Below are 25656 nucleotides of genomic sequence, written 5' to 3' on the forward strand. Positions count from 1 at the left end.
CAAACCGAAAATAAAACACCTTCATTTGCGCTCCGAACAAAACTCAAACCTAACTCATTCCAAACTATATATATAAATACATATATACGAAATATATAACCCTGTGTATATATCACCACTGGCGTCTGTCGGCTAAACAAATGCGAAACGAAACTGGCGACAAAATGCATTCATGGCTTCTTTGCGTGAAACCCCGAAAACCAAAACAAACAATCAAACCAAAACCGATCGTGAATCTGAACATTTATAACCTGATAATCCGATAACCCGATAACACGATAACATCCACCCACACTGTAATACCGTTACACCCACCACACCACCACACACAACACACACGAATGCCAAGCAGAAAAGCGCGAGAGCCACACACGATCACTCAAAAATTGGCACCGTTTAACCCACGCGCTCCGCCGATCGCCCACAGGCCACAATCTCTCGCAAACGGACGGCAACAGCACCGAAGGCGAGTCCACCAGCGGACGCAATCCGGCCACCACTGGCACCGGGTGCTACAAGAATTACGACCACGTAGCCAACCTGCGTAACTCCAACCTGCATAACGTAAGTCCTGTCGGAGGTATAAGAAAAGCGTAGCCTACTTATAAGGGCACACAATTTTGAAGAAAATATTATAGAAGTGGATTTCTTTATTTCTTGGGCTGGGATGTGCTTTAATTTACATCCATAATTTTAAGTTCAACTATATGGTTATTTTCATAGTATAACCAATGAAAGACATTTTACCACTTCTTAACTGAAATTCATTAAAATAATCATATTAAGTATACGTTTCCCTTGGTTCCCCATTCCGAAAAATTGCAATCGTGTGTTGTAAGTACGTCCCTCCATCAAAGTAGATGGACTTTGTGTGTGTTTTAAATCCTAATTAAGAAATATACTAACCTTTTACCCTTTTATTTGACCAGCGTCGCGGATCCAGCTCTGAGCAGGATGCAGTGCCGCCCTACAGCTTCGACAATCCGAATGCTCGGCAGACATCGATGATGGCCATGGAGAGCTATCGCCGCGAGCAACAGGCATTGCTGCTCCAGCAGCAACAGCAACAGCAGCAGCAAACGCAGCAGCAGATGTTGCAAATGCAACAGATTCAGCAAAAGGCCCCGAACGGAGGTGGATCCGGATCGGGAGTGGCCAATAACCTGGCCATGGTGGCTGCCTCCAGTGCGGCAACTGCTGTGGCCACCGCCACCAATGCCAGTAACAACAGTAATATCGCCCCCGGGTCAGCTGAGGGCGCCGAGGGTGGCGATGGGGCCGGGGTCGATGATGACAACCTGTCCCAGGCGAAGGGACTACCCATCCAGATGATGATCACGCCCGGGGTAAGTCTGCGAATTAAGGGGAGATACCTACTCATTGCCATACTCGCAATCGTATTTCTTGAATATCTTAATGTTTTCAAAGTTCCTAAATCGTAATCCTATGTATTAGTAAATGTGAAGCCGTTGAACTGGATCGAAATATATTCAAATAATTCCAATTATATCCCAATTATTACTCACGTTTGGTTCCTTCTCATTTGCCAACTGTTAGTCGGGTAAATTTGTGTTTAGAATTTTCAGTTCTTAACTACCACATACTTGTAATTTTGGTGTCCTTTGGTTGAGTATCCCTTGGTTTCCCACATTGGCGGCCTCTTTTTGTAGTCCTTAGTAACCCTAGTCTGTTTAGCTTCATGTTCTATCTTGAGTTCATTCAAAACAAATTCCAATCACCACAAAAATAAAATCAGAATAAAAAATAAGAGAAAAAGATTAAAAAAAAAATACTTAAGACTCCCGAGAACAAAACCAAGTTCTTTAACAACATTCACACATTTCAACTTTTAGATTTTACGGGGACGCAGTAAGGAGGTACATTCAAAGTATACACAAAGAACTCAACCTACTCTAATACTCTACTCTACTCAACTCGAATGCATTTGTGCCACAGCTATATATATATATATATCTTTAATACGTATTCGATTTTTACCAACTGATTAATTTTGAATGGATTTGCGGATTGATTGTCTTCTTTTCAGTGGCTGAACCAATGCTACAAATATTTTCTTTTTTTTTCGGGCGAACGTGCAATTGCATTTATGGATTTGCCATATCTACATGAATGCCTATCTGATCGAATGCCCATTAAAAACTGCATAGAAACGATGATTTTTAACCATGTTATTTTTGAATATTTTCCAATACTTCGATACTTAGCTTAACTCTGTTTTACGACATTTTGCTTTCGGTATTAGTTGGTTCGTTATAGGTGCTGGTTTACATAACGAATGACCAGGAATGGATTTCATTTCTATATTCCACATTGGAATTTTCTGTCAGACAATGATAATGATTTAAGTTGAACAATTTACGACTTAAAACTATTTTAGTTCTCGCTGCCGCCTTGGAAGAACTATTTTATGTGTACATTGTAGATACAACTTTTTTTTGTAAATGATTTTGCTTTAAAAAATAGTTTTAGACCTATTAATTCTGATTCTGCCCTTAACATTTTCTCAGTCTGTAAGCCAATAATTTTGCTCTGCTAACTTCATACCTTTTACTGAGAAATATAAGTCATCCACATTTTATATAATTTTTATTTCAAAGTTTTATCAGAAGAATGCCCTTTATTTTGTATATTTTATAAATTTTTATCAGAAGTTATGTTTCCTATGCCATACACTGACATTTCTTCACAAACAATGACACATTTACAACATTTTTAGAGAATATTTATCACTTTTAACTAGAAATTAGAAGACATATTTTTATATAAACAAGTTTATAGAGAATACCATTTAAACAGATTTTCACATTCTTGCAGAGAACAAATAACCTTCATTCATTATAACTGCTTACAAAGCTACAAAAGTGGGTCTAAAAGTAACCTGAACACAGCGATTCTTTTTTAAAACAAATATATAATTTTTGGAAAGAGATAATGCTGAAAGATAACTTTTACAAAATATAGAAAACATAATTCATAAGCACAAGTATTCAGATGTAAATACATCGTTGAAGCTAAGTGTAATCCAAGTTGGCATAGCGGTTCACCCTTGGCGGGCTGATTAAATCGGTGGGACCTGCTCCATTCGTAGGGTTGATAGGACCCGGACCCTGAGATGGGAGCTGTCCTTGGCTTTGACCTTGTCCCAATTGTTGTCCCAACTGTTGCCCTAACTGTTGCCCCAGCTGTTGTTGTTGTTGCATAAGCAACTGTTGCTGTTTACTAACCGATTCCGGGAGACTGGAAGCAATTGAAGGAACGGCTGTGGGGCGATCATACTGCTGTAGAGGCTGCTTCAGCTTGTCCAGAAGTGCATGAAGATCCACTGTGAGTTTCGGCTGGACAATGCCCTCCGCTGCCTGAAGACCCACCATTTGCGAGGAGAGGGCATCCACATCCTGGCGAGCGGCGAACAAAAGCTGATCATGGGCCGCCAGCTGGAGCTGGGCGATCTGAGCTCGAATCGCCGATGCGGCTACTTCCTGCTGGGCGGTGTGCAAGGAGGCGGTGATGCTACGCACATGGTTGGCCGACTCCTCCAGCTGGGCCTGCGCTGAGGAGGCCACCGACTGCGCCTTTCGAATCTCGGTGGCCTCTAGTTGGACCCTCGCCTGCGCTACATACAAATGCTGGACAAGATTTCGCAGATCCTGTCGCCTCTGTTCAGTTTCATCCTGCTCGGAATATGCATTTGGTGTTCCCTGACTGATCGTGTCTAAAGCACACGTCTGCTGCTGCGCCTGTAGATCCATCTGCTGAGGGTGCATCTGCTGCCAGTTGGGTTGGTAAAGGTCGGAAATAGACGGTCCTGCGGCAGCTGGAGCTAGAATCTGAGTACCAGGATTGGGAACCATTTGGCAGGTGTTCATCACATCTTGATCCGAAGCCGGAATGCCCGTGCCAGAAGCTGTGGATATAAATGATGTACATAAATTCATTGGAACTTCTCTAATGGACTACGTTTTAAAGTTTACCCACCAATTGGCTCAGGTTCCAGCTGTCCCTCAGAACTAGACCTCTCGATTCTCCGCCCTACAACAGTATTAAAGCACGTATTCCCCTCGTAATTGCCACCCCGGAAGGACTCGATCCTTTTGCGATTTTTCATACCGCTTGGATGACCTTGTATGCCGATTGCGCAGATAATAATACACAGTTGAACTACAGCAACACCATAAGGTTCAGTAACTATTGGTTTTTCCAACAACATTCCAACTCACCGATCCAATGGAGATTGCTTAGGCGCATTTAGAGCACATTTAGACCAATATGAGTTTGGTTCTGCGGCAGCAACCATTGAGCTGGATACTCTATTCTCGGCAATATCTCTTTCACCCGTTTTTTTTTTTAGTTTTCACCCGAAATAAATCAAGGCGAATGTGACTTTTAAACTTACACTTACTGGGTTTACGTTTGCTTACATGAAGTTCACCTAAGGCAGCTGATCATTAGGATTAGGTTAACTTAAAAAACATCATCGTAATAGATCATAACACTTGTGCCCTGAAAAATAGGATTACCAAACACCTTTAGACCAAAAACATCAAAACATGAAGGGAACACCAACACCCTCACACAGCTTGAGCCGCATGCCTACAGGACTATTTTTCTTGCTAACCTTATTCCAAAGAACCTAACTACTTCTAATCCCGAGAGTTACTCTGCATGCCTGCCAGCATGACCTGCATCCGGTGATTCCACTGTACATAAGCCTAGATTTATATATATATATTTCTATTCCGATTGTTAACGATCGATGCGAAACGTAACGAAACACTCACGTGATGCCACTATCCCAACACCCAACTATTTATAGGAAGTGGCCGAGCTGCGTCGTCAGGTGGCTCTGGAGAACCTGCAGAACCAGCGGATGGACAACCTGGAGCAGGACGTGCCTGTGGAATTCGAGTGCTGTTTCTGCACAACCAAGGTAACCGGGGGATAGGATCCAGCAGGATCCATCCCCAACCCCGTAGCTGTGACCACTCGATGTTCCCGTTTGCAATGTTCGAGCCGCTTTTCCATGTAATGTGCTAAGTGTTAGTCGCATGCCTGCACCCCTATTATCCTTATCATTGTTCTTTGTTTCCGTTTCCGTTACCGACTAATCTCAACTTAATACGAACTAAAATCATGCTAAACCTGTACATATTGCCGCCTAACCGCCATTGGCAGACTGTGAAATTGTTAATCCCAGCATATTGAACTCCGATCCAGACGAGACTTTTGATTCAGGGGTGTCACAGAAATCTACACAAATATTATCCTCTAGATAAGATAATTTAATCCTTTTTAAAATCAGTTTAAATAGTTCAAAGATTTCTGTGATATTTCCTATTAAAAAGCAGTAGAGACTTGAGCTTCTTGCATAGGTCCTCCTAAACAATAGGCGACCCCGTACTCGACCCGAAGTAGTTGGATTGGTAGAGCAGCGATTACGATTTCGATACCGAAACCAAACGAACGTTGTTGCAGGATCGCATTTGTGTTTTCCACGATAAGGAGTATAGCATCAAGCGGCTGGCCCGACCGCCGCCCTCGCCCAAGAACTATATGGCCCTCAAGCGGATGCTCGAGGAGGGAACCATCGACATATACTATCTATAAGTCGGGCAACCGGGCACCCAGATGGTAACACCAAGCAAATACCAAAAAAAAAAACCAAGTGTTGTCCCACTTTTGAGATCGTTTTGTTTTCACTTTTGATTTGTTATCATTTTGTTTGGCTTCCTGTGCGATTGGAATTGGAATTGGATTGGAAATGGAAATTTTATGTTGACCTTGTTTCTTTTTCGTTTCTTTTCTTAAAGGGTTTGCCGGGATGTCATGGCGAGTGTATTCCATTGCGCGCGAATAGCGTTTAGCCAGATTCTCAAGACCCCGGCGAGTTCGATATAGAAATCGGATATACTTACATATATATTATATATAGTATATAGTGTGTGCCGGGCGCATCGAATGCGTGACCGGAACAGCGAATTGCGATTAGACATTAACTAGCTTTAAACTACCAACAAATTACTACTTAATGTTATTATTACTGCTACGATTATTGTTACACTGTTATCAACGGGCCTGGCGTGACGTGACGTGAAAGCTAAAGAAAGACATAGCGAATTCTAAGAATTTAATTAAATTAACTAAAGCCTAATCTAGCATCTACCATCTAAAACGCAACCAGGAGAGGAGAGCAAAGCAAAGCAAAGCAGCATGTGTTATTATTTAATTTAATTTAATTTAATATAATTTCAAATGTGTACCAAGTGACCAGAGCTTGAGGGCTTGACGAAAGTTTAAATCGATTCTTTTTATTTACACTAAGCACGTAATTACAACTAGCCTAATACCTATTTATATACCCTAGCAAAATGGCCTAAGCCTTAAGTATAGTAGCTGCAACTTGCAAAAACGCCAAAAAAAAAACAAAACATAAAAACCGAAAACAACGAATATATAATTATGAAAAACAAAACAAAAATACAATTATTTAGTTACTTGAAGAACCAATGTTAACGCTCTCTTCATTATTAGTTGTTTATTTCCTGTTATCACTCATCCAAAAGCAAAACAAAGAAACCACAAATCGAATGAACAAATTCTGCAAATAAAATTACAAAACAAAACAAAACAAACGAATCTATTTTTGTTGGTCAACTTTCCTATTCGCACTCGACTTTCTGGCACTTCACTTCTTCTACTGATTGTTTCCGTATTGCTAGCCTAGAATTTTTGATTTTTGATTTCGGTATATTGAATTCGATTAGAGTACTTAACTATTTTTAACGATCGAGTAATGGAATCACTGCGAAGCTCCACTTAGCGGCTTGGTAAGTAAGACGTCCTTACGTCTGAATATTGAAAAATTAACCTCAAGGCGTTTACTCAACTTGCAGATCTGTCAGTGGATATCTTAAAATAATGCTTAAGAATATTATTACTATAAAAACTATGTTAATTTAATAAATATTTTATACTTATCTTATACTCATAGCAATTATTTCATTCTTGCCTCAAGTAACAAGTTGAGAACTCGCACTGTCTTCGTTTTATTTTCTTAATATGACTAAATGTTAACAATAAATAGCGCTGCACGTTTGAGTTTTACTTGGCGCCTCCTAGTTGCATGTTACGTTTTTGTTAATCAAGCGAAATAATAAAGAAACAAATCGCACACAAATGAAAAGCTAACTCCAGACAACAGGTACACCAAACTAAATCAGACACTAACAAGCAGCCAGAAAAAATCCCTAAAACACGCAAAAAATTATGAGAAGATGGTCCAAGTGATCTTACTTCATGTAAAGATAAATCCGATGTGGTCTTCCCAAACCGATACATTTTTAATTCTATAATGTCTATAAGTATTAGCATCATATTATATATCCTTTAAAAGGTTATCTACCATATCGGCTTTATCTTTTACCTTTCACCTGATTTTTAGTGACCATATCTGAAACTGCATCCCCTTTCCCGAACCCAACTCGTTGCAGGACTTCAAGGAGTACACGGATGCAGAGGGTGTGATCTCACTGCCCACTTCCGACTTCCACAAGCCGATCTGCCTGGAGATGCGACTGGCGGCGGCCAATCGCCAAGCGGGAGCCTTTGGTCTCCTGTCCCCGCTGCAGCCACCTCCGCCAGCCCTTCAGGGTCCGCTTCTGGCCCTGCCCCCGCCGCCACCATTGCCACCAACGTCCTGCTCCGCCGTCCTTCTACCCGCAATCTCGCAGTCCTCGTCCACATCTTCGTCATATGGCACCACCACATCCACCACCATCGCTTTGCCCCTCGATGTGTCCATGCGATACGGGCCCACCATTTGCAGTTCGTCGAACTTCAACCACAACTACAACAACAACTTCAACACCACCACAGTGGGTGGTGGGGCAAATGGAACACTGTTGTTTGGCGGCAACTACAATGGGAGCAACAACAACAATGCCGATCTGGCCAGCGTGGATAGTTCGGATACCTATGCCAGCTGCCAGACCCATCCATTTCTCTCTCAAGGAGATCTTACGGCCGACTTCAATGACGAGGCCTGTGCCCTGGACATCGATATGGATAACCTGTACATAAATCCCCTGGAAAGGGAACAGCATCAGGGGATCAGCAGCTCCACGGGCTTCATTGTGGGCCTGCCAAGTACCAATTCTTCGGGTGCACTACGAGCCCAAGTGAAGAAGAGCGCCTCGGGGGATACGGCTCTGAGGAATCTCGCTGCCGGAGGTGGAGGAGCTGGTGGCATAAGTCCTCTAGACGATGTCTACCAGAGCTTCGATGTCCAGGAGCGCGGCAGTCGGGTCAGCTTGAACGAGAACTCAGTGCCAAAGCATCGAAAGACGCGGTTCCAGCAAAGCTTCACCGCCATGCGACCAAGTGGCGCCGCCGGCGTCCTCGGGGGCAGTGTCCTGGGGGGCATTCGGCCACGAGCTCGCTTCGAAGACACCAAGCTGGATGACGAAACGGGTGGACGGCCGGAGAGCGGATTGAGTGGATCTGGCAGCCCGGGGGCCAGCGGATCCAGCGGATTCGGCGGTCAAGGACCCAAAAAGAAGCGCTCGGTTTTCATGCCGGGCAAGAGCTTAGCCACTGCCACCAAACTGATCAACCAGCATTTGTTTGGCATACAGAATGTGGGCGCCAAAGGTGAGCTAAAGCTGGATTCAAAATGTAACCATAAATACGATACATTTATTCCTTATATTTACATTTCAAATCCTTACTAATGACCTACTTATCTCATCTCGACCCACAGCCAAGTTCGAGAGCAAGCATTCCTCATCGATAGACTCGATTGACGCCTCGCCCAATCTGGAGCACCACCGGCGCTCCAAGTCGATCCTGAAAAACAAGTCTGATATCTCACGCGTCCTGTCCGATCCGGAGAGCGAGCGTCTTCTGGCGGACAACATGTCCGGCTCCGGCGTCTCCGACAACGGCACCGTAATGGTTCGTTGTCTTCGCTAGACATTTGATAATTGGAAATAATAACTATAGTTTTTACAGGGCGAATCCGGCAGCGATTACTCACCGAATAAATTACCTCATTCAGTTTTAGCTAAGTCTATATCCCCACCACCCCTCAGGCACCGCACCCTAATGCACCAGCGCTCAGGACCAGCGACCTTGCAATCGAAGCCCACAAAGTTCCAGACGCCTCGTTATCCCGAGGAGCAGGCGCTGCGCCAGGTGAAGCCACTCCTCTCGCGAGGAGCTCCTTCCACATCAGTGTCCGCCTCCGCAGGATCAGCGGATGGCCAGCAGACCAGGGACAGCAGTCTGGGTAAGTGGTGGTTGAACTAGGTAACCTGCTGGCAGCGATAGGAGGTCTTTGGAGGTTACTTTTGTTTGAGTAAAGCCAGTAGGAAACTGATAACTGATGATTGCCAAGACTTACCATTACTGCCAGAAGGTTGCTGTTCCCTCTTTCTCTCTTTCCCTTTTTCTTTCTCTCTCTGTCTCATCCTGTAAGTGCGTCCTAGGGTTTCTTTCGGCCTTGACGAAACCAGAAATCATCTACAACCGTATTTTTATCTCTCCCGTTTCCCTCCGCTTGCTGGCTGGCTGTCAGTCACCGTCTTCGATGCCGCCTTCTGAATCCCCGAACTACACCCATCGCCATCCACATCTGCATGACCCCATGAACCCACAGATACAGACACTGACACATTGACACCCCACGGAGAGCGGAGGCCGTCGGGCGGGCGACCTGTTAGTATTCCAGATCCGATCCATAGTGCTCACCATTAGCGATCCGTATCGATCGCTCCCGTGCTGCACCAAACTCACCCGTTTGAATGTCCAGATTTCGTTTAGCACATAGCTGGGATTATCATCCGAGCGCCAGATCGATGTTATCAGCTTTAGAAATTGAGCTCACACACCCATCACACACCATACACACACCCCTCACACAGAATCACACACATGCGGCTTTATGTTCAGCACTTCCGATAAGTCTAATCCATTTTATGATGGGTGAGGACTTAATATAATATTTATAGTCAAGATAAGTTCATCTACTCCTCATAAAATGGATTAGGAATCGTTCTCACTTATCCTGTGTAATCGGTTGTGATGATATATCCTTATAGCCAAGTTACTAACCCTACTCCTCTTGCCACACAGATTCGGAGACGACCTTCACATCGCCCGTGAGCACTCGAGCTGGTGAGGATCCACCGACTGCAGCCCCCAGCCAAGTGCCAGTAGGTTCTGGTCAGGACGATCGAGAAGAGGAGGGCGAGGCAGAGGCCAATGACGAGCAGAGGGCTCTTCTCCAAGGACCCGACGCCGAGGAGGCGAAGAGGACAGGGAACGAGGGCACGTAGCAATTAGGGACCCACACACAAACAGACACCCAGAAAATGTAAAAAAAAAATATAAGAAAACCTATTCCAAGGGAAAACCCCACACAATACACAAACACACATACACTCACAGAAAGCATACAAAGGGAAAACTCAAAGTGATAGCAAAGTTAGCAAACATGGAATGTGAATTATATAAAAGCAATGAACAGTATCCTAGTGTAGAGATGGTGGGACGGTCCCTGGCAGGTCCCCGAAATTCGATCTGTGTATTTTTACAAAATAGAGAGAAAATATGGAAAAATGGAAAAATGGAAAACAAATGTGGTAGAGCCAACCGAACTGCAATGGAAATGTTGCGGAGCCGCGCAAGTCGTACAAAACAGCATAACATAAATATTATTAATAATAATAATTATTATTATTAATATGATACTCTAAACGTAATGCTACAGTGTAAATAGCAGAGCCCAATCCACTCGTGTACAGAGCAACCTTTATTTACCGCCTTCAGGACACTAACAGCTAACAGAAAATATATAGAAGAAATCACCAGAAAAGCCTAAATAGCAACAAATGAAACGGAAATATTCATATTTTGAATGCAACTTATAAATATATACAATATATAGAATATACACGCATCGCAATTGCAGCTCGCATATTTACACATTATATATATACAAAACTAAGCGATACATATATAGCTCGAACTATTTTTCAAAACCGCGCTCGAAAACCCCGCAGATCGGAGGCTTTTGGAGAAGTTATAGACGCATGGCCATGCATATATCTGTATGTATATCGTTCGTTCGCGTATCGTTCAAATTCATAATCGAAGTCGAAAAGTAGTTGAAAATCGTTGGGAAACCAGTTCGTTTCTATATCTATAAGTACATGTGCGTGTGTGTAGGGCTTAGGGCTTATCGATAGAGCTTGGCTTGGCTTAATCCCCCGATATAATCTGATTTGCCACTTACTATATAGTAGAGATTGCAGTTGGTTGGGTAAATGCAATATATATATATATGTATATTGATCGGATGTAGATGTTGTTATTGATTATGCGGCTAGGACAATGCCTTTCGAGATTACTAAATGTTGTCAGTGAAATCTCTAGAGATTCGTATGGCAAAGCCCTAGAGATTTCAGTGTTTAACAGATCTTAGAATTGCATTGCTTCTGCCCATATACTGTTAGTTAGTTATGAAGCGTGTGTATGTGTGTTATGTACGTTAGTTAGTTCAGTTAGTTAGATCTACCCTAGGCAGTTGACTCGATGTTTAGTTCCCTAGTTCTCCGTTCTCCGAATACGTAAGCAATAAAATTGAAAATCTTCGCCTAGGGGATTTTCCTCTGATATCGAGGAGCGTGTTTTTAGTCAATTATTGCAACCCAAGTTGTTTGTCCACATTCCATTCTGTGTATGCGTGCGAGAGTGTTTTGGTTTCTAAGTGTTATAGTATACCGATATCGAAGGTTTCCATAGCCTCGGTTCCATCGGTTGTCCCAATCGATCTGTCCAACTGGCTTGGGTTTTGTCCTGTTTAGTTGCCTCTGCTCGGCCAGCGATGAGCCAGGATGCGAGTTAGCCTCTTAGAAACATATCAGTAAAGGGAATACGAACTCACTCACTCACTCACACAGTCAACACCTCTCACAGATACACACAACCACACGACCACACGCCCACACCCACAAGCATCACACTGTAAGAAAAACACACAAATTTTATTACGAGACGATAATAAAATGTCTCATCGTCCGCTTTTCGAATTGATAAGAACACAAGCATTGACACAAACAGAACTAAACCAAAAAACAAAAAGAAGGAAAAACACAGCAAAACACTATTCGATAACTAATGTTAAAGCCAAGAACTCGAAGTAATATAGTTAAACATTTTTAGAAATATGTGTACGTATTAACAAATGCTTGAGGCATCCAAAAATTTTGTAAGCAATTCATTTAGGATTATCTACACGGTTTTTTGGTGAGCACCGGCCACATTCCGCCACTGCATAATTTTAATAGTAACTTTTGTAAATATTTATTTCATATACAAGCCCCCTAAATCCAGTTTCAGTTTATATAATATTGTTATTATTTTTTTCAAAAACATTTACGCCAGCAGCAAACGAATTGAACTTGAAATAAAAATAAATGAGATATATTAAGTAAATGACGGGCAGAGCAAATACACGTGCAAAAGCAAGATGTTATTAATATTTAAATTATTTACCTAACGATACATACATTTTAATGTAGTCTGATGACGACGACGATTGTAAATCAGCTAAATTGAAAACCAGAGCGTATTAAAGCGTATTTAAATCTATATGAGCGAAAAGTCATGAAAATATATAAATCATTGAGTAACATTCTTTCTAGTCTATATTAATTGAGGTGGGTAATCAAGGTTGTCGACGATATACGAAGTAGGCATTATCAATGAGCTTTTTCTAAATTAAAATGAAAAGATATTACATTAAGAATGACTAAAAACGACTTAGCTGATACTTACATTTTCCTCAGACAACGGTGGATCCAAATATGTATGGAATTGAAGGGGATTCTGCTTGCTAGGATCCCGAATAGACTTTATCATTCTGAACAGATTTGCTATGGAGCCATGAGGCCGTTGTCCATGATTAATGTAGTAGCAGTATAGAAATTCCAATTTTTTACAGTTCTGTATGATTTCTATGATTTCAGCAGGTGATATGTGGCTGAATATACTCTCGACATATAGAGATCGAAGTTCGGTCAATTTGGCCAAAGGTGCTAGGCAATTGGATCCACCAATGTTCAAGGAAAGTTTCGTCAGAGAGCTTATTTGCGATATTAATTCGTAATCAGATCGGAGTTTGAGACAGGTTCCACGGATCCAGAGCTGTTGTAATCTGGGAAAACATTTCAAAATAGTTCGAACACAATTAGTGCACTTGGCGAATCCTGAAAGTCTTAGTTCCCTCAAATCGGGAATAAGTTGAAAGAACTCCTCAAGATAACAAATACAAGACGGCACATTCAAACTTAAATAGTCCGCAGCTGAAAATGAATCTGATTGAGTAATCATATTTATAGGAATTTTTAGCACTTACTATGAGAAGAAAATCGAAACATATCTTCGAGCTTTGGTTTTTCTCCCAGGCAATGTCTAAAATCGATTTTGTTTTTCGTTTTGGTAATAATTCGGTAATCCTTCACCATGTTTCCCAGATGCTCTTCATCAGGACTATGGCCTTGGATAATCCCGAGTGTCTTCACATTATTATCCACAATTGTAAAGAGTTTAATGGCAGCCTTTGAGTAATATAATACTGATTTACTCCCTTCGGGATCGTTCCCATGGAATACTGGATAAGGCGCAGGCGACCAGTCCAACAAAAGCTGTTGAATCCTCGTGAAGCTCTCCGCAAGATTCAATAGATCCTTGAGTCCTAGATACTTCAATATGTGCCGCAGGCAGTCGTCATTCAGGTGTAAAATACTTAAGCTAGCCATTTTTACTTTCTTTCCAACTAACTGGTTCGACTTAAACTGAAAAATATTCCGTGAGCCAGAGTAATAAATAGGCAGTTTGTTGATTTCTCAACTATCTGCGATGCTGATAGCTGGAGGACGCTATCAGAATTTGTTGAATGCTAGATTTATCTTAAGTTTATAATCAATCCGACATATCAGCTAATAAGAGCGTCTTATCTTAATACTTGACATCAATAATACTTGCAAATTTGGAGCGGTTTTCTTATCATACCTTTCTGAAGATAAAGATGCGATAACAATGATCCTTTGGGCATTAATCTGCATATTTCAGATACCAGTTTAAAGTTTACAAAAAGGGAAATTCCCTTTTACATGTTCTCGACTTATCCAAATGTACTTATCTTTCTACGTGTATATTTTACAGCACCTTAGTCTGTTTCACCACCAAAATCAGTAAAAAGTAAAAATGCTGTGGTGGAAAACTTGTCTTGTCAAAAGAAAAATAAACTTAATATCAAAAGTTCATTAAGCTTTCACAGGATATGTTAACGTCTGAGCTTGGTGTGGATCTAATTATTGGTCGGACTAATTAACCACAGGACTTGTCGGGAATCACATCACTCACCCCTTTTTTCCTGCCAGCACAAAGTATTTCAATTATTAAGCGAAACTTTTCCCACGTAATGGGGCGTGGTTTCTAGCCTCTGCAACTGAACCATTTAATTAAAGCCAGTCCTAGAGCCACGCCTCCCTGTTAGTCCCTATAAATGACCGATTAACACAATTAGTCCCCAATTAGGCGACATGTACTCACCGGAAGAGGAGGTCGAGCTGAAAAGGCGCAACTATCACAGCATCAGGGAGATGATCCGCCTCTCTTACACGGTGGGCTTTAACCTGATGGATCCTTCTCGTTGCGGACAGATTCTCAGAATGTGGGTATTTATTAAGCTGGAGTGACGACTTTATAAATGTAATATATAACTTTGTTAGCTGGACTATTGTCCTCAGCCTGAGTAGCTTGGCCTCGCTCTACGGCCACTGGCAAATGTTTCTCAGGTACATTCAGGACATACCACGCATTGTCGAGGTGGGTCATTGAAGTCCATACATTAGAATATTAAATCTAAGTATATATTTTAGACCGTTAGTACAGCCCTGCAGTTCCTCACCTCGATAGCAAAGATGTGGTATTTCCTCTTTGCCCATCAGGAGATATATGACCTATTGCGAAGAGCACGATGTCATGAGTTGCTCCAAAAGTGCGAGCTCTTCGCAAGGATGTCAGGTGAGTTCCTGTGGGTTGAATTTACACACTAAGGGTTCTACTTCCATAGATCTACTTGTAACAAAGACGCTTCGCAGGCAGGTGGAGTCCACCATGGATCGGTACTGGGCCAGCACTCGTCGGCAACTTATCATCTATTTGTATTGCTGCATTTGCCTAACTTCGAACTACTTTATCAGCTCCTTTGCCAGCAACCTCTATCGATACTTCACCCGTCCCAAGGGATCCTATGACATTGTGCTACGTAAGTATAACAAAGAAATGTAAAGAAATTATTATTATTTAACTTCAACTTTAGCTCTACCATCGCTCTATCCTGCTTGGGCGGACAAGGGCTTAACTTTTCCCTACTACTATATACAAATGTACCTGGAAACCTGCTCTCTATATATCTGCGGCATGTGTACGTTTATTATTTTACTGTAATTTAAGCTTTTTATTAACTTATTTTCCAATTTAGGCGCCGTTAGCTTCGATGGAGTGTTTATTGTCTTGTGTCTTCATACCATTGGCCTAATGAAGTCCCTCAATAAAATGGTAGAACATTCTACATCCGAGTTGGTTCCTCCGAAACGTAGGGTTGAGTATTTGCTATGCTGCATCTATCAGTACCAAAGAGTGGCGGAGTGAGTATTCAAAAGGCTATAAGCTCGGAAAAATCCAAATTTAAGTGCTTTTAAACTGTATTACGGTCATTGATAGATGAACATACTTAAGATAGAGTACAACTAAGATTGGTTTTTTTAAGCTTTGCAGCTGAGGTCAACGACTGCTTCCGGCACATCACTTTTTCGCAGTTCCTGCTCAGCCTTTTTGGCTGGGGCCTGGCCTTGTTCCAAATGAGCGTGGGATTTGTAAGGCTTTGCTACCCCAGAATCCTCCAAAGAGTTGCACTGAATAGCGCATTCACATCCGCTTTTGCAGGGCAGCAACAGCAGCATCACCATGATCCGGATGACCATGTACCTGGTTGCATCTGGCTACCAGATAGTTGTGTACTGCTACAATGGCCAGCGATTCACGACGGCTGTGGGTGACGTAACGGGGGAATCCCCCATACAGGCACTGATTGATGTCTAATTGCGTGACTAATCTCCCTCCACAGAGCGAGCAGATTGGCAAGGCATTCTACGAGGTTCAATGGTACGGGGAGTCACGGGAGTTCCGCCACCTCATCCACATGATGCTGATGCGCACGAACCGAAGCTTTAGGCTGGACGTGTCCTGGTTCATGCAAATGTCCCTGCCCACGCTGATGGCGGTGAGTAGAGTTCTGAATGGCCAGCCACTGTCCCCCTCGTCGTTCAGCCCCTTTCCACTTCCACTTGATTGATTCGCAGATGGTCCGGACAAGCGGGCAGTACTTCCTGCTTCTGCAAAATGTCAACCAGAAATAGGGCTCAAAGTTGAATAAAATGACTGTGCGCGCAGTGGCAAAAATTGGTATTTTTAATAACCGAATAGCTGCTAGATTTGGACAAATCAAAATAGAGTTTCGGAATATCACAAAAGTTTCATAAAATGTATGTGCACAGGAAAAAATAATAAGCAATAATGTTAAATGTTAGATTGAGGCTTCTTAATCCTAAAATATACGAAGATTTTAAAAATAAAACAAATATTAATCAACATATTCTGTAGACTAATAACATATATATATTTTTTTTGCCGAAAGGTTTACAAATATTTTCTGAGTTATATGAAAAAACCATACCCACGGCAAAATGTAACTATTGTTAAATATTTATTTCTGCGCGTGGGCACTAAAGATGTCGGATGGCTGAAACTGTTGACAGGATGCGGAGTCCAGTCAATCAATACTCCAGTGTCCGTTGTCCTGCGCCCAGTGTCCTGTCCTGCCCTGTCAGTCAGTCAGATTGCTCCGCCCATAAGTTTTGATGGTCGTGTGGCGCATTAAAATAATGAAATTGCCAGCAGATAAGGAGCATCGATGCCGCTGCCATTCCCGTTTCTAATCAATTTTATTTATTTGGCCGGGCATTCAGCGAAGCGAAACAGAGAACATGCTCGATTGTCTTTATGTTTGGCTAACTGTATAAATATATACATACTATATATATATTTATGCCGCTTTAAATGTCTTTCTTGGCAACAGATCGCGCCTTTAATTGTTAGTTTCGCCCTTATTCCCATCTGAGGGGCCCAGACTCTGAATATTTTTAATGCACGTTTGCTGTTTGCGCTTCCTTTGTTTGCCTTTCTTTATTTTCCTCCATCCGCCAGGCCCCCGCCTTTGTCATCCTTGCCGCACTTTAGTGCCTTGCGCAAAAAGGACATCTTTTCTTTTCGGTTTATTGAGGCACATGAATATTCTTTAGCTGCTTATATCCCGAACCGACGCTGTGTGAGAACGCCTTTTTGAGGCATTTATTTTTCGCATTATGTTTTATATTTGTCCAAGGACAACAATACTTTATGCATTGTGGCGAGGCTGTTATCCAGTTTGTGTTTCCTTTTTCTCCTTTTCTAAGAACATTAACGGGGAGTGAAATATTCGAACTCGACACTTGCAGAATAAAATTGCTGAATTTATCCCATAAAAGCTGGGCTTTATGCAATTTCTTAAATTGTTTTCGATGTCTGTGTATAAAACTCTTAGCATTGTTTATCTTAGACTAAAACATTTTATAATGAAATACTTTATATTTTTATACCACTAGCCGTTGCATTTATATAAGTGTAAGCCTGGTGAAGTGGCACTTGAAATTTTAAATTAAATTCGAGCACACTTTCTTGGCTGCTTATTTATTATTATCTCTTCGCTTCTCACTTCCCTGTTAATTGTCCAATTAGACCGACAATAAAATAAAAGTTGTTGACTCACCGGCCACTGCTCATTAGGGGCATCTGCACCTTGAATGTTTGCTCTTCTTTTCCTTTATGTTTAACTGGGAAAATGGATTCGTTCGCGTGGGAAATGGAAAACGTAAGGAAAAGTCAACGCCGCTAAAAAAAAAGCGAGTCAAAGACTGGCATGATAAATGAGCTGCAGTCGAATGCACACGTGGGAAAACCATGGGACTCACAAGACTCCCAGGACACTCTACACCCACTCCAACTTCCACTAGCTTAAATACCCTTTTTGTAACGCTGTACATTTGTTTGTCTAGCACACAATTGAACGAGTTTGTGTGCGTGTGTTCCACTAGTCAGTCCCTTAACTGGAGCCACAGGGCGTATGCGCAATGCATCGTATATTAAGCACTTCACAGGAAATACAGCAATTGCTGTAAACGAGATTCTCGTAAATGAAAGCCAAATATTTTCATTAACACTTCAGTGCTTTTCCTTGTTGAGCAAATTAAGTGCGAAAATATACAATGTTAATCGAAAATATTTGTGTGAGAGAAGATGAAGTAAGGAATTAGTTTAAATATCATAACCTTAAATACTTTGAGATGACGTCTTATTAGCCTGGAGACCTACTGTGGTAGTGATATTTCCATGACGTTCTTGATCTTGAACGTAAAAGGAAAATTCCATTGCCCAGGCAACCAGAAGTATCCAAAAATAAATCAGTTATATTTACTTCCGCCTACTGTCATCCTCACATTCTGCATATGCTTGTATTTTAGTTGAAAGTTCCTTCATGTTGTTTGCCCACGTAACTCGAAGTATCCTGGACACATATTGACCAATGCGAGGAATGGCAAACAATATTCCTGTTTACTGTTTACTGTTTGTCCCTCCGGAATTGAGAGTGCCCTGGTCGTCCTTTTTTTTTACCATTGTACGACAATTTGCTTATGCCCAGTGTGCCATTCTCCCCAAAGGCACTTGATGCGTAATCAGTGGGACAAACTGAATTCATCTACGACCATCTGCCCGGACATTGCTGACAAATCCGATTGGGTGTCGCATTAGAAAAAGGGGGGAATGCGAGGACCCAAGCCAAAAGGGAAAGACTCTTCGGCCATGGTCTCTCTGTTTCGGCTCTATTAGCTGGATTGTCTTGGCCATAATGGAGTTAATATGTATGTATATGTATGCAGGAGCTGTCTTTGATCCCAACACTCGAAAAGGACAACTCAAAATGGACGAATGTGGGGGCCAGCACGTGCTGGGGAAATATATGTCGACTTTAGGTCTTCATCCGGCAATGCCAGGAATATTAGTCAATTGTGTGATGGCCCAAAAGGACTCAGTTCTACGAAGGGAAAACTGAGAGCTTTGGACTAAAATAAACATTTAAATGACCTCTGAAAAGACCATCTGTAATTGACTTAGAGGCAATTATGTGTTCTTTGACTGAAAAATACCTCTGTTATGATTTAAAAGGTTTTTTCATAAAATTTTACACTTTTAGTTTCTAAAATGTTGAGTTCCATTGTTACTATTTATATTTATATTTTTAAAAAGTAACTAAAGATATTTATTCCATAAAAAAATTCTTTGAAATTCCAAAATAAAATAGAATTTTGTAGCCTTAGCACGATAAATTTAACTTACATTGCCTTTCATGTTTTTCCACTTCGTTTATGGTCTGGAATTTATCGAGTTATACTAGCATATATGCACCTTTATTAAACGTATTTTAGTATCGAGCAAAGGAAAGTGCATATTGGAATTTCCCCCAGGCACAGGAAAACCATTTTGGCCAAATGAAATTGAGAAAACGCCGGTGCCAGGACAAAAGAAATGCCAAAACCGTTCAAGATCTGAGCACACGAAAAGAAAAAAAATAGGATAGATGCAACGATTTCAGTTTGGAAACGTGGCAGGATTTCCATGGACATAGCTATTCCCATTTCGGTTTAACTTGCAACGTGGTAAGTGTGAGGCCAGCCACTTTCGAAGGCCTACAACCGGAAGTGTTCCTCAGCCGTGAAACAATGTCCTGGCCAAGAGGCTTTGTAAGCCCTGTTAACCTATGGGCAGCTCTTGTGAAAAAGCAATACACTAAAAAAAACCCTTAGAGTTTAATTCAAAAGTTTTTTATTCTTAAAATTAGTTCATAAGTTTGGTTAATTATTTTTTGTTCTTATGATTGATTTAAGATTAAGAAAAACGTTGCAAAACAAAACTAATATTTGATTATGTAATATAAATTCTTGAAATAGCACGCTTTTACTTTTAAGTGCTCACTGTAATTGTGAACCTACTTCTGAGGCTGTAGCCACTTGCGAATGCGGCCAAGAACGCGGCTGTGGCTTAAACTTTTCCGGGGCGAAATTTAATTTGCTGCACTTTAAGCTGCAGGCGCCACTTCGGCGTCTCCCTTTGCCTCCATTCAGTTTTTCACCATTTTCTTTCTTTTATATATATTTTTTTGACTCCTCCGCCAGCAGCTTTTCGTTTTATTCAGTTGCTGGCTTGTGCGAGTTTTCATGCAATTTCTTTTTTAATTTCGCTCAACTTAGTCATGCGAAATGGCACTTGATGCTCCTTGGTTATGCGTGTGTATGTGTATCCTTAAGTGAGTGTGGGTATCTCTGTATCTCTGTGAGTGTGTGTGTGCGTGTGCGTGCACATCCGTTTGGGTTTCATGGGAATTAACGCTAAGCTGCAGGATCCGCGTTTCCGTCTCCATGGCCATATTTTCTTGGGCCAGCAGCTCCCATTTTCCCGCCATTTCCGCTTTTCGTGTTTTTCTTCGCACATTTGCAGTGCAAATGAAGAGCCAAAACAGCAACTACAATAAGGACAAGGACGGCAGCAGCTAACAGTCAATTGTTGTTTTTAACTCTGTGGCAACAAGAAGGTAATGCAAATAGTTTGCCCTTCTCTATTCCAGGCACATACAAAAACATTCAGCACTTAATTCTACATGCCACGCCCCCTTGTATAACTTATATTTACAAATTTCCAGAACATAGTTCAAAGCTGTTTGACTATCAAAGTTATAAAGAGTCGAGAAAATGTCTTTATTAAAGTTAGCTAAGTGGTTCTAACAACTAGTTTAACAAATGAATTTCAATTGCTTACAACAAACCTAGTGCCTAACTCAGATAGCTAAAAGCTTCTTTAAATGCCACTTTTTGAGATGAAACCCGAAATCTACTAGTAATAAAGACCTTCGCTGGCACTTTGCTGCCAAAAAGCATTTTCATGTCGCCCTAAAATCAAGGCTGCAATGGCGAAAAAAGTTATTTTTTAAGTTGCGGTTGATGTATTTTTCTAGCCGTCAATCAAACTCTCAAAAAAACTATAAAAGCGTCAGAGAGTTTAAAGTTTTTTTTTGCATTTTGTTTAATATAAAAGAAGGATAATTTAGCATTAATAGAAAAACCACATTCAAATTCAAATCATTCCTAGTTAACTACACTAAACTCAGTCGATGATCAGGTATTTGTCTGCGGAAATTATTGCACAGCATTCCGTTAAACCAGATTGATTGCTGTCCTATAAGGAAACCTATTTGTATATACGTACTTAGTGCAGTTCCAGTTGAGTTGACAACGGCCCGGGCGAAGCCATTTACATTCTGAGCCTGGCCAAGAGCTCCGGATCTGGCATTCCGACGTGTGTAAGTGGAGGCTGTCCTGCAATCTCTGAGTCAATGCAAATGCAGTAAGTAAATGTAGAGTAAATCCAGGAGCGTCTGTCGTGGCGGTAAATATGCAAATAAATGCATGCGAACGGAATGCCGGGCAAGTGCAATCACGTGCCCTCACAAAAATGCAAGAGGGTCAGGGCCCAGAGTCCTGCCATCCTTGGCATACATAATTCAGTGGCACAACCACTGTCGGTTGTGTCCTCTTTTTTGTTCGATTGCATTTCAATTTGCTGGGTCTTTCTTTTCGATTTTCCACCCACGCGGAAATTAAGCTGCAATCGAATGGACCGAGAATATAAAGCGGTTTCCAAATGTTTGTTTTTATAAATAGCAATTTACCCCAGTTCGTGCCTAGATTTGATTTACATATTTTTTCATATATTCATTCAATGATAAGGTTTTGTTATATAGCAAAAACACCAAAACGAAGCAAGTTGATCAAGAAATCGGTGACTCCATCTACTCCTTTGGGACTTACGCGCTGAGAGCACACCGAATTAGAAACAATAGCACATGGCCCTTGGCTCTGCCCACAGTCACATTATGTCTAACATATTAAGAGCCCAATCGAAGTCCCTCGGTCGTCATTTATCATATTGCCAGTTTCTCAGACTTTGCATTTATCAGATCAGCGTTGTATTTTTTTAGAGGTTTGTTGATATGAACATGTTTTGGCTGTCCACAAATTCAATGGCTCAGTAAATACTGTCTAGGGAAAAATGCTAAATGAACATGTAAAACTTCGTATTAAATATTTAAAATAAAATTCGCAGAGGTCAGTCAGACATGATTCGGTACGCTTTTACTTCTAATGACTCTACCAAAAACCTACTCGGTTTTACTGAAGCTTCCACAATATTAAACATAAAAAAAGTTTGTATTTTACGCGTGGCATGTTACTTTTCCCAACTGACTTAAATCTATTTGAATGATCACCTAATAGCTCTTTTTGTGGCAATATAAATTCCATCCGACATTCAAACAAATCGTTAGGCCATTCAAAAACCAGCCGCAATAACCATTTCGAAAATGGCCCCTTCAAAAAGAAGCAAACTTTGTTTGAACTCCCGTAAATTCGTGCCTTTTCCCCTTCGGCTTCCACTCAATTGAACATTTTCAGCTTTGGCAAATGAAAATCGTTTCGAAAATGTTCGCAACTGCAATGTTGGGCCATTGAAATTCATTTACAAACAGATTCCACGCTCGCATGTCCTTCGAAATCACAAAATCCGCGCAGAGGGACAATGCTGACGTCATGTCTGCGTTTTGCATGAAATAAAGAGGGAAAAAAGGGAATGGAAATATTGCAATAATAATTCGAAATATTTTGAGTGATCGATGAAAAGCCGCGAAAATAAATAACAACAGCATGACGCAGGCCTAGCAAAATGTTATTCTTTTTCGGATGACGCAAATAGTTGGCCAGTTTCTGCTATTTTTACCCAGTGGTCTGGCGCCTGTTTTCATAATTTATGTGAACTTGATTTATTCCTGCGCATTTCCGCTCGTTTCGATCCATTACGATTGGCGGAACGCTCCCTGGCCATGCCCCTTAAAAACTCCATAAACTTCAACCTGATTAATGGCAGCCGGCACGACATGTGAAAAGTGTTGCCTACTTCTGCGGACCTGTTAATTGACGGCCATAAAACTGGCCAAAACGCTTGCCGGCACGCTAACTAGTCGTGTGGTCCTTGCAAAACGAAATCAAACAATTCAATCTGCTGGCAATTCCCGAAAACAGGATACAGGTTTAGAACCCGGCACTCTGGACGCCAACGTGGCCCAACGAGCTGCAAAGAGCACAAAGAGCCATTTCCACAGTGTTTGGCTCACTCAGCCAGGGAAAATTAAATTTACAACAAACAACATCACTTACATGTCGTCTCAGCGTAACTGGGACCCAAAGGCCAAGAGCAGGAATCACGAATCAGGGTTCAGGGAATCGCAGAACGATGTGCCAGAGTCCACATGTCGGCGCCGCTTCCTTTGGTGGGAGTCCTGGGAACTGGCGATGGCTTTATAGCAATTTAATGTGTTGCTGCCGCTCCCCTTGTTCCTATAGTCTTTGTTTCCACTCTTGTGAAAAATGATTTCGCTTGGCTCTCGAAAAAGAAATTTCTGCAAGAAAAAAACATATTAAATACAGAAAAAACGAAGCGAGCAATTTGTCTGGCCTTCTAGGAAAATCATCACAATGGCGGTTGTGTAGTAGGCGGAATCCTTGAATTGGCTTTTTCAAAAGTCAAGGGAGCTTCCCGTTGATTTACATACACGCATCCTATTATATACATCTGGTAATTGGTCTTGCCATTGCTTTTTTCTCGGCTCGAAGGCCTTGACTTTGAAGGCGGCGTTTCACCAAATGTGTGTAATCATTACTTTATTTTGTTATATCCCTAATCGTTTTGGGATTTCCTTGAGTTTGGTTTTTTAGGGGTATTTAAGTTACATTTTGGTAGTATAAAAATTGTAATATAAAGAAGAGAGCCTTCCGTTATAGGCCAGAATAAACTTTATGTATAGTAAACAGAGATCTTAGGTCTAGTTTATGGCCATTTTATAATTACTAAAATACACATTTTCACTATACTGACTTTGGCTCATTGACTGACAGCCAGTAAACCACCATATACCCTATTGCAAGCCACACCCGGGGATATCAATAAACTTTGTGGCCTGCAGCTATTGATTGCGGGTGACATTGAACCCTGATATTGTTGCCTTGGAAAAAAGGATTCCCCAGTGCCAGTGCCCAGTGATCCTGTGGCATATTAATTATGCTGCTGTCCATCGCTCGTGGCTGGTCATAAATTAATGACAGCGAGTTCAGTGTCCCCTAAAATTGCTGCAATTATGTGCATTATTTTCTTGGGAAATGAAAGGCAATTATGAAAATTAACATGTTTGTCCATAATTGCACACAAGAGCCGCAAATTGCGGCCCCAAAAAGCTTTTACATATTCATATTCATCAGCCCACAACATAATCAAGGGCTTGTGGGCGGCATCTTGTTTTTTGTTTCCTTGTTTTTTTTTCGTGTGGGTCTTGACTTAATCTGCTGGCTTTATTTGTCATGCACGTCCAGGTGAGGGTGAATTAAATTTGAATTTTCCTCGAATGCCTGCGGGGCGACAACGCGGGAAAAGCCAGCGTAGAATAAAGACCAATTTGTCAGACTGTTCACAGCTTTTTGTCTTCGTTTTTCAACTTCCTGGCTTTGGTTTAGTCTGTGGTAACATTTGATTTGGATTCTTAATCTGTTGTATTAATGGGGAAAATATTTTATTTAAATTATGTAAAATATTGAACTTAATTGTTATAAAAATACTAAACTTTATTCCATTTTAAATATATTTTTTCCTCTTTAATCCTGAGTTTCTTTTCGCTTTTCACATACCTACCTTCTACAGTGAGGCCTATTTTATAGCCTCCATTTATTGACCCTGTCAACGCGGCCATTTGAGAGCCATCTATGGGCCATGTCAATGATTTGCTTGACTGGAATGCGGCATTTATGCTGAGCCATCTATGCAAATCTCTGTCTCGAGAACGTAGGGAGGTTAAACCCATTTGCCATTGTCATCATGGGGCAAATGGAATTTGCCTGTTAACTCTTCCATCAGGTCACCTTTTGCTGTTGCCGCAGTTGTCAACCTGTCGAAAGCAACTTACTCGTCGCACCTTCCAGGTGCAACAAAAAAAATAAAGATTTGTATTTGAATCCCCAGTCACGCTGTGCGTGCTGGAATGGTCGACAGTTTTATTGTCCGGCAATGGGCTCTGGAAACAAATGGTGATTTTCCTCCATAGAAAAAAGGATTTTTACGAGGTTTTTTATAGACCTTTGCTTCTGGCCACGACAGTCGAAACATTGTTAATGAGTGCAGATATTGTTTGCCTATTCAACTTTTTTAAAGGCTCTTGAATAGATTTCATTATTAATAGCGGAAAAGGTAGACAAAATATTTTGCAACTGACGGAAAAGTTTGCTTCTGAAATATTTGACTTGCATAAAAAATTATTTAATC

The 25656-nt window shown here is 41.3% G+C and overlaps 4 protein-coding genes across 21 annotated transcripts in view; 2 read left to right on the forward strand and 2 right to left on the reverse strand.

The window, feature by feature from the left end:
• Nucleotides 1–12712, forward strand: part of LOC108107759 (potassium voltage-gated channel protein Shab) — a 57170-nt gene extending 44458 nt beyond the window's left edge. For 5 of the 15 annotated variants that reach the window (XM_017215433.2, XM_017215436.2, XM_017215432.2 and 2 more), the window contains exons 6-13: nt 353–564; nt 930–1346; nt 1854–1877; nt 4835–4948; nt 7509–8667; nt 8777–8970; nt 9028–9304; nt 10150–12712. In XM_017215433.2, the coding sequence (XP_017070922.1) occupies nt 353–564; nt 930–1346; nt 1854–1877; nt 4835–4948; nt 7509–8667; nt 8777–8970; nt 9028–9304; nt 10150–10352 (2600 nt within the window). In that variant the 3' untranslated portion in view covers nt 10353–12712. Of the gene's footprint in view, nt 1–352; nt 565–929; nt 1347–1853; nt 1878–4834; nt 4949–5493; nt 5650–5828; nt 6526–7508; nt 8668–8776; nt 8971–9027; nt 9305–9673; nt 9733–10149 lie in introns of those variants that run through there. The other 10 variants (XM_017215448.1, XM_017215439.2, XM_017215437.2 and 7 more) reach the window with 10 other exon arrangements.
• LOC108107761 (zinc finger protein 853) lies at nt 2913–4812 on the reverse strand. 2 transcript variants are annotated; one of them, XM_017215450.2, is made up of 3 exons: nt 4239–4810; nt 3997–4179; nt 2913–3925 (listed from the first exon to the last, which is right to left on the reverse strand). In XM_017215450.2, exons 1-3 carry the CDS (start codon nt 4264–4266, stop codon nt 3033–3035), a joined length of 1104 nt encoding a protein of 367 aa, XP_017070939.1. In that variant the 5' UTR covers nt 4267–4810; the 3' UTR covers nt 2913–3032. The 2 variants fall into 2 exon arrangements, with proteins under 2 accessions (XP_017070939.1, XP_017070938.1); XM_017215449.2 differs by having other exon boundaries at nt 3997–4812.
• On the reverse strand, nt 11866–13850 carry LOC108107762. 3 transcript variants are annotated; one of them, XR_005993675.1, is made up of 4 exons: nt 13436–13850; nt 12856–13382; nt 12588–12793; nt 11866–12478 (listed from the first exon to the last, which is right to left on the reverse strand). XR_005993675.1 is itself a non-coding variant. In XM_017215451.2 (3 exons), the coding sequence occupies exons 1-3, from the start codon at nt 13836–13838 to the stop codon at nt 12746–12748; spliced, it is 978 nt and encodes a 325-aa protein (XP_017070940.1). In that variant the 5' UTR covers nt 13839–13850; the 3' UTR covers nt 11866–12745. The 3 variants fall into 3 exon arrangements, 2 of the variants coding, with proteins under 2 accessions (XP_017070940.1, XP_017070941.1); XM_017215451.2 differs by having other exon boundaries at nt 11866–12793; XM_017215452.1 differs by lacking the exons at nt 11866–12478; nt 12588–12793 and having other exon boundaries at nt 13156–13234.
• Nucleotides 13851–14624: 774 nt separating this feature from the next.
• Nucleotides 14625–16505, forward strand: LOC108107683 (odorant receptor 63a). The gene is made up of 10 exons (XM_017215272.1): nt 14625–14755; nt 14814–14910; nt 14964–15108; nt 15158–15352; nt 15407–15511; nt 15569–15734; nt 15857–15962; nt 16033–16137; nt 16214–16369; nt 16449–16505. Exons 1-10 carry the CDS (start codon nt 14625–14627, stop codon nt 16503–16505), a joined length of 1263 nt encoding a protein of 420 aa, XP_017070761.1.
• The last annotated feature ends 9151 nt before the right edge of the window (nt 16506–25656 follow it).

Source organism: Drosophila eugracilis, unplaced genomic scaffold, assembly GCF_018153835.1.
Source record: "Drosophila eugracilis isolate 14026-0451.02 unplaced genomic scaffold, ASM1815383v1 contig_2088, whole genome shotgun sequence".
NCBI classification, from domain to species: Eukaryota; Metazoa; Arthropoda; class Insecta; order Diptera; family Drosophilidae; genus Drosophila; species Drosophila eugracilis.

Excerpts from the sequence above, each read along its gene's own strand:
- LOC108107683 (XM_017215272.1), top strand. The coding sequence starts at position 14,625 with ATGTACTCACCGGAAGAGGAGGTCGAGCTGAAAAGGCGCAACTATCAC. Across the intron at positions 16,138-16,213 it reads GCCAGCGATTCACGACGGCT|AGCGAGCAGATTGGCAAGGC; the intron begins GTGGGTGACGTA and ends CTCCCTCCACAG. Across the intron at positions 16,370-16,448 it reads CCCTGCCCACGCTGATGGCG|ATGGTCCGGACAAGCGGGCA; the intron begins GTGAGTAGAGTT and ends ATTGATTCGCAG.
- LOC108107761 (XM_017215449.2), bottom strand. The coding sequence starts at position 4,228 with ATGTTGTTGGAAAAACCAATAGTTACTGAACCTTATGGTGTTGCTGTA. Across the intron at positions 3,926-3,996 it reads GCTGGAACCTGAGCCAATTG|CTTCTGGCACGGGCATTCCG; the intron begins GTGGGTAAACTT and ends TTATATCCACAG.
- LOC108107762 (XM_017215451.2), bottom strand. The coding sequence starts at position 13,838 with ATGGCTAGCTTAAGTATTTTACACCTGAATGACGACTGCCTGCGGCAC. Across the intron at positions 13,383-13,435 it reads GTTTCGATTTTCTTCTCATA|CTGCGGACTATTTAAGTTTG; the intron begins GTAAGTGCTAAA and ends ATTCATTTTCAG. Across the intron at positions 12,794-12,855 it reads CACCGTTGTCTGAGGAAAAT|AAAAAGCTCATTGATAATGC; the intron begins GTAAGTATCAGC and ends ATTTTAATTTAG.